Raw genomic sequence first — 8,286 nt, forward strand, 5'->3', positions numbered from 1 at the left:
AATGCTTTCTGATCTCTCAACAGGCATTTTGACGGCAACCACAAGTTGATTAGGTGGCGCTTGGTCCTGCATGGCTGTGTTGATGGCTTCAGCCGAACTATCATATACTTACGTTGCTTATCCAATAACAGAGCCTCAAGTGTCTTATCATTATTTTTGGAAGGAATACAAAACTTTGGTTTGCCCTTAAGGGTCAGGTGTGATCATGGTATGGAAAATATGCAGGTTGCTCGTTTTATGTTACAGAGAATAGGAGTAGGCAGTGTTATTACAGGTGTTTCAGTACATAACCAAAGAATTGAAAGACTGTGGGCAGAACTCAACAGAGTTGTATCAAGACACTTTATAAATATCTTTAACTTTATGGAAGAACAGGGTATGTTGGATTCACTGAATGAGCTACATCTTTTTTGTCTGCATTATGTTTATTTGCCAAGGATTGAAAGAGCATTAACAGAATTTGTCAATCAGTGGAACAACCATGGTCTCTCTACACAAGGAGGACAGACCCCTCTTCAGCTGTGGCATACAGGTGTCACAAACAATGTGGGAATCCTGTCGTTTATAAATGACATTTTTCATGTTGATAACTATTATGGCGTTGATAAAGAAGGGCCATTACCAGAACTTCAAACAAACAATAATGTCAATATTCCAGATATTGACATCAACATAAATGAGACTGCAATGAACATAATTCAACAAGTGAATCCATTAGAAAATGATGGAAATCATGGAATAGATGTGTTTTCTTCACTTTTACACCTTCTGAATTAAATAAAATATTTTGCAAAAAATAAAAAATAAAAATATACAACAAACATTTCAGAAAACATATGTGATCGAAACTAACATATTGAAACCATTTTCTTTAAACTGATAAAATGACAGCTCTGTTGTCAAACAGAAACTGCAGAAGAATAAACAAACACAAAGACAACCAAATCAAAAACCGATGGACATACACATGAAATGAGTAAAGTGACACAAATTTTATATATTCAAACTCAACAATCTAAATTAACTTCTGACGTGCTGTTAAACAATTGGTATCTACCTGTATGAATCCTGAAGAACAATCACTTCTTGTCAAATTGATGTCTTAAAACATCAATTTGACTGAGGCAGGTAAATTTGGAAATATTAAAACCTTAACAAGTTAATACTCAATACTCACTTTGAATCAATAGAGAGACCAATACAAAAGAGAAACACGCAAACTCCTCCAGCATAATGTGTTCATACCCTGCCAAAGCCGTAAGTGTTACCTAATGCAAAATCAAACTTCTCCTTGAACAGCTGGTATGAAACATGCAGTGGCAGCCTAATGCAGTTAACACACGTGTTGGCAAGAGGGAAAATTGGTGTAGAAGAGAAGTCATCGTCTCCTCTATGAATGAACTCAATCGAGGGTGCTGGGGAAAAGCCAATAGGTGGCACCGCAGTTGCTCCAGTTGCAAAGGCCAATATCTTCTGTAATTTGGAAGGTCCTTCTTCTTCTGCATAAAACAGAGAAGGAAAAAAGTGTTAAAAGGTTATTTCATTTGGCCAACATAAATTGTCAGTGAGTACTAATCTAAAGCAAGAATTTTAATGACTGTTATTGCAATGACTATAGAGCATGCTTTTCATCTTTCAATAGTCTCAAAGAACTATGTAAAAATGTTACTACAACCAAGAGGGTAATGTGGTGTTATTGTTATATGAGTATGTTATTTAAAATAAAGATTTCAGAAATGCTAACCTATAAATCGTTACATCTATTTATTGTGCATTAAAGTGACAATTACCTTCTGCATCTTGGAGATAGTCTCTCCAGAAGGTAACAACCATCTCCTCAGCAGCTCTTCTGTTGCTTCCTTCTGGAGATAGATGAATGTTAAAAAGATCATCCACCTGGTCAGCAGTCAGCATATGTGGCTCATAGCAGAACAGAGGGCGAAAACTGTCTGGATGCCTCCTCATTTTCTCGAGAACCCCAAGAGTTTTCAGACCTTCACAAAATCTGGATAAACAGCACAAAGAAATTTTATTCAATAATTCTGCAATTTCATGCTTCTAAGTTAATTGTATATTATCAATTTGGCACAATCAATTATACTAGGTTATTAACTGGCCATTTTGATTAATAGGTAAGATTTTTATCACCATTTTAATTAATCTGAAAAACACAGAATACCCAAATACCTTTGAAATGGACGTTGAACCCTGTGGATGACCTGAAACATGACAATGTCATGTACCAGCAGATCCCTGTCTCTTAGTGAACGCATAGGCCTCAGGCATCCTGCATTGGTCAAGTAATCAAGCAGAGGTTCTTTTGACTTTTCAAGGTCCTCAAGGGTTGTACTTTGAGATATCTAGCATCACAAAGAGCAGAGGAAGGGCTTGTTATGGAAGTTACTCAGTAGTCTTATAACCTATTAGAAGGAACCCAGCCACCAGTAGTCTACACAATCACAATATGCCCAAGCGTACATTGGAAGTCAAATGACTACACATATTTTTTTAATATGTTTACAATGTGCTTAAAAAAATGAGAAAATATACTCTTTTGTCTACCCTTATCTGCTGAGTCTTAGTTTAATACAGCAGCAACATATAAAAACTTGGCATTCAGCAATGGCCAGACTGATCCGGATAAACATTCCCTGCAAAAGAAAACTGGAACACAAACTATTTTCAATTCACTATAAGATTTATAAAATAAACATATAGAGACCTTTCTGGCTTTTTCAAAGAGTTCCAGGTCAGCTATGTCTTCCAGGGCTGGATTTGCTGAATTTCCAACCAGAAGGGAAAATACTGTTGGTGACAGAAAGTTAGGTGGTGGACCACCATGTACCAAGCTCACTGCAATGGCTCTCCCAGAGATGTAGTACCAGTCCCCTCTGAGAGCTGCAAAGCAACAGAATAAAAGGAAAAGCAAAATTGTCAGTAATGTTGCCTGTAAAAATAGATATCAGTTAAACAGTTCCCACTATTAATCTTAGAAAAACAGGTAATTACCAGTACTGTCAAGAGCCAAGTCCTTGCAGTTTTCTTTCCCCTCAAACATGGCTGACCTGGCAATTGTGTCCATCAATAGTCTCAAGAATTCCCTCCTTGGCCCACCTAAATCAACCCCTTCCTCATTTTTCCCCATATCATCTGAGAATTTCACACAGATCATCAAGTTGGGATCATAAGATAGCCTTTGAAAACCATGCAAGGCTCCCTCCCACACAGCAGAGCGATTTATATTAAATTTGCACTGCTGTTTTGTGCTAATTTTGCTTGATAGTTCCAGCAGTATCTCTTGAACAGGGACTTTTTCTGCACTAAAAAAAGAAAATAAAACAGAAAATAAAATATATCAGCCATGTAGTCATGTTATGTTAAATAATTTCCCCCAGGGATCAATAAAGTATTCTGATTCTGATTCTGATTCTGATTACAGAATTTGAGAATATGTGTCACACTGATCATAGAGATTTAAAGCTTAAAAGTTTTATATTGATTTGACAATTCTGGAAAGCTATAATCATGTCTCAAACTCAAATTCTGTATGTTTGTTACTCACATCTGATTCTCCAAGCTCGCAATTATAGCTTGATTTAAATCCTCATCATCTGAAGAATCGCCAGAAAGCGATGCCACGAGAGTTAAATATGAAGAATAATCTTCATCATTAACGCTCATGGCAGGGATGTCTTCACTTCTTGCATTGAAATCTCTGCTGTGACTGCTTGTGCTAGGTTTGTCATCACTTCTTGCCATGTAGCCTTCATCACAAATGCTGTTCCCATCACTTCCTTGCTTAGCTCGTTGCCTTTTACCAACACTCCTTCCAATACAGTTGGTCCCAGTATCATCTTCTTCATCACTGCTAGTGCCAGGGTTATCACCTTTAACATGACTTCTTAACCTTGTAGTGACTTGGCTGCTCATGTCTTGTTGGATTTTTGAACTATCAACTTCAAAACAATCATTGTCACTGTCCTTATCAGTTGCACAACTGCTTAATGCTGATTTGGAGCTGATGTGGGAAGGATCTTTGTCTTCATCTGATTCACTCTTCAACAGAGAAAGACCAAAAACATATATCAAAAGCAAGTAATTATAGCTTATCTTAAAAAGATTAAAATAAGAAATATCCATATTGATTGCTCCCAAACACTTGTTTTAAATAAATATATTCTATTTTGCTAGAAGCCCAATTGTTGACATGTTTTTTCCCAAATCATGATTACTTTTCATTCTTTTAGGAACTTACTAAAAGTGTCCTTGATGGCCTTACATAGAGGGCTTTGGTTTTAAAAACCTTTAGGATCAGCATCCCATCCCATTCAGCTCCTGACCATCTTTGAGCTTTGGAGACACCAGCTTATTGCCACAAGCCATTAGAAACTCGAGGCTACAAAAAATAAATAGGGACAACAGCAATTGCTAATTAGTTAAATATTTTAAATATTAGTTAAATATTTTATTATATACTGTTCTGTTTGTGTGTATGCTTTTATGACTTTTAAATTCTACTGGTATAGTCCATATGTTTTTATAATGATGAATAATATTGTAGCGGGTCAGGGCTGTTCGGGGTTCTGTTTGTACAGTTATGTTTTGTGTATGTTGCCATAGTGACGGGTGACGCCCTCTCGCTGCGACGGTGTGTCCTTCCGGGGTCAGAGGGCGCCCTGTGTGTTGTTGTTGTTGTTGTTGCCGCGCTGAGCAGTTAGCTAGCGGCAGTGTTCTTCTGCAAATGTCAATAAACGGCTGTGCTCCCTGGCTAGCTCACGGGAAGCAAGACCAAACGATACCTCCGTCTCCTCCTTGTCTGAGCTCGCCACAATATTTTAAACTTCTTTACTTTGGTATATTATCTTTAAGTACAAGTCATTACATGAATACACACAGTAACAATAAACAATAGTATTTTACCTGACATCCTCTGGAATGTGTTCACCAAAGCTTTCCTTGATGTGTTTCACGACAGTTTGGTTGTCCCAGGTCTTCTGGAATTCAAAAGCACTGAGGATGTGCCCATGTTTGTGTAACCATAATTTTGAACCTTGTTTGCACACTACTCCCCATGATGGAGTTGGAAGTAGTATAACATCTTTGTTGAAATGGTCATGCTGCTGGGCCATAGCTCTGAAATATAAATATATTGTTGTAGTTAGGCAAACATAAGGGTTAATTTTATATACTTTTTTTTTATACTTTTCCGAGAATAAGCGCTTCTTTTGTGGTTCGGACTCCTTCTGACATTTGTTTGGAGGTGGAGGAAAACCAAAGTAATTGCTTAAAGGAGCGTCTTCGACATCTTTAAGAGTTCTAAACAAATGTCTGTCCTCCTCCAGAAAATCCTATGTACGCAAACACGCGTTGCAACTTCTTATCTTGTGCGCGTCTTTTGTTTTGACAGCGAATGCGCACCTGCGGACCACTTATGTGCAGCCCTGGTTATTTAGCTCGTCATATTGCAGCCACAGAAATTATTTTGTCCATGAAACCATAAAGCTGCACTTTCTTTTTGCCTTATAGTCTGATTTGTCATAACTGTTCCGTTTTGTGGTAAGCTTTTCTTCTTGTCACTTCTTCACCCTGACCTGTCTTATTTGGCTCAGCAGAACTGAAATATATATCCTGCTGCTTTTACACACACACTCACATAAGCTCAGCGATTCTCTGCGCGATCAACCTCTCACATGTTTAAGCTTGCAGCGGGAGATTTCACTTGTCATGTTTGCGTAGTAAGCTAACGATTGATAAGACGATGTCAGAGGAATTGGTGCGCAAATTATCGTCACTCACCAATCAGTGCTGTCGCTCTCTATACACAGTTCGCGTGATTGCAAAGTGAAAGCAAAAAACAAGCGCAAATTCAAACGCGATTTCAATATGTCACATATTGACAGTGGCTCACCGATGCCAATAACATAATTACCCAGCTACATTTCCGAAAGAATGCAAAAGCATTGACATATATTTTTCCTTCCTACGATAGGCCGACGGGCAGGGCTGAGATAGATTTTGGTAGCCTGGAAAAATTGCTAGCCCCAGGACGTCGGGCTAGCGATTTTGCGAGCCCTGCAGTATATTCTTTTTTTTTTTTTTTTTTCTTTTCTCTCTCTTTTTCTTTCTCTTTTTTTCTTCTTACAAGTGTTTAATTTGGCAATGGGAATGCTGAGGGAGCGGTGGGATTGCGACAAGGATTCCTCTGTGAAGTGATATTGCACATGTCAGACAGTAACAGAATTTCATATCCTGCAGTATATTCTTAAATATCAGACTATTACATATGGCCCCATTTCAGGCAAGTGAATACAAACTCATTAAACTTTGTAACTACCTTTTTCTTCTGGTGCCTGATGTCCAGCTGCCGAAGCATTGCCGAGTTTGATAACGTGGTGCAGGTGCACATTCTCTCCTGACTGTAGATGTCGCTGGCATGGGCAAGCTGCTACGTTGACGTGAGGGAAAGAGGGATGTTAAGTGACTATCCAGTCCGTCCACACTGGTACTTGCAACAGGTTGCTGCCCCACAACTGTTGCATTTGACAAAGTTCTGATGGTCTCTGCTGAGGCTAATATACTGTTGAGTAATGCGGCTGCTTCACTTAGGCTACTAGCAGGTTGCTGAGTAGACATCTGTGTAGTGGTTTGAAGTGTACCACTTTTTCCTTCACTTTCCTGGTCTGGACACAACTTCCTGTTCATCTGAAATGCCTTCCTGTTCAACTGAAATGCCTTCCTGTTTAACTGAAATGCCTTCCTGTTCAACTGAAACGCCTTCCTGTTTAACTGAAATGCCTTCCTGTTCAACTGAAACGCCTTCCTGTTTAACTGAAACGCCTTCCTGTTTAACTGAAACGCCTTCCTGTTCAACTGAAATGCCTTGGATTTTCAGTAGTGTGTGTGAGAGCGTTTCAGTAGTGTGTGTGAGCATTTCAGTAGTGTGTGTGAGAGGTAAAATTTCAGTAGTGTGTGTGTGAGAGCATTTCAGTAGTGTGTGTGAGAGCGTTTCAGTAGTGTGTGTGTGTGAGAGCATTTCAGTAGTGTGTGTGAGAGGTAAAATTTCAGTAGTGTGTGTGAGAGCATTTCAGTAGTGTGTGTGAGAGCGTTTCAGTAATAATGTCCCTTACGGCACCTCATACTTAATGCTGGGCACACACTGTGCGATTTTTGGCCCATTTTGAGTTTCGGGGATCGGCCCGAGTTTCGCCTTAATCGTGTGTCGTGCATCGTGTAGTATACAAGGGGTAACGAGAAGGGATTAACACCACACAACCAGCTCCCGGTCATCAATCGTTTGGTCGTAAGAAAATCAAACATGTTTGAAATCCTGTCGTCGTCGACGCAGCCTCTCAAACTGCGCATGCGCAAACACAGAAATGAAAGTGAAAAGACGGAGCAGCGTGGCAGTGCACCGTGTGATCTGGACATAAGCGATGGAGGCACAACTTGCAGAACTTTGCAAAGCTCATCTGAGCCTTTTCTATGTGGCCTCACAAAATTATCACAACCGCAACAACTGTGAAAAGAGCTGGATGGACATTGCTGCTCAATCACAGCTGATCAATGTTTTTCACGTGCAGTAAGACTAAGTGCAATATTCTTTTTCTGAAAAAGTTGTATTTTTACTAAGCTGTATATAGCATCGGTATCCTATTTTTATCTTATTGTATATAGTATTTTATTTTATTCTATTGTATATAGTATTTTACTTTATTCTATTCTGTACAGTTGTATACAGTATCTTATTCTATTCCAGTGTTCTCTAATTTTTGCTATATAACTTTGCACTGTCCACTTTCTGCTGTAACAAAACAAATTTCCCACGTGTGGGAATAATAATCTTATTTTATCTTATTAGCAATTTAACAATTTAGCAAAGTTGATGGTGGTGATGTGCATGTCTGTGTCAGTGAAAGACAGAGAGGGAGAGAGAGGGAGCGCGAGAGACAGATTTTGTGTTATAAGCTTCATGTTATGAACGCACAGTGTGAGCACTCAGGTCGCATCAGAGCATCGGGCCGTATAGTGTGAGATCCTGCATTGTGACCCAACCCCTGTGAGTCAATCGTACAGTTTGAGCATGAGCTAAATTACGCGACTGAAAAAAAATCCCACAGTGTATGCCCACCTTAAAAAAGACAGAACACACAACTAAACAATCCAAAGAAACACTCATTCATGATTAAATACGGCCAGGACCATAATTATGATAAAACATTTTTAGTGGAAACAAGACAGATCCATTTTCGGTTAGTATGTTAAATTATTTTATTTTAATATATATAA

At 38.8% G+C, this 8,286-nt stretch overlaps 1 protein-coding gene across 1 annotated transcript; it reads right to left on the minus strand.

Moving 5' to 3' along the window:
• Positions 1 to 405: 405 nt before the first annotated feature.
• LOC112436561 (G2/M phase-specific E3 ubiquitin-protein ligase-like) lies at positions 406 to 6,514 on the minus strand. Its single transcript, XM_076882689.1, has 9 exons — positions 6,335 to 6,514; positions 4,921 to 5,133; positions 4,256 to 4,396; positions 3,563 to 4,056; positions 3,010 to 3,320; positions 2,723 to 2,898; positions 2,188 to 2,360; positions 1,791 to 2,005; positions 406 to 1,499 (listed from the first exon to the last, which is right to left on the minus strand). The coding sequence occupies exons 3-9, from the start codon at positions 4,316 to 4,318 to the stop codon at positions 1,240 to 1,242; spliced, it is 1,692 nt and encodes a 563-aa protein (XP_076738804.1). The 5' UTR covers positions 4,319 to 4,396; positions 4,921 to 5,133; positions 6,335 to 6,514; the 3' UTR covers positions 406 to 1,239.
• Positions 6,515 to 8,286: the final 1,772 nt, after the last annotated feature.

Source organism: Maylandia zebra, linkage group LG3 (genome assembly GCF_041146795.1).
Source record: "Maylandia zebra isolate NMK-2024a linkage group LG3, Mzebra_GT3a, whole genome shotgun sequence".
Lineage (NCBI taxonomy): Eukaryota > Metazoa > Chordata > Actinopteri > Cichliformes > Cichlidae > Maylandia > Maylandia zebra.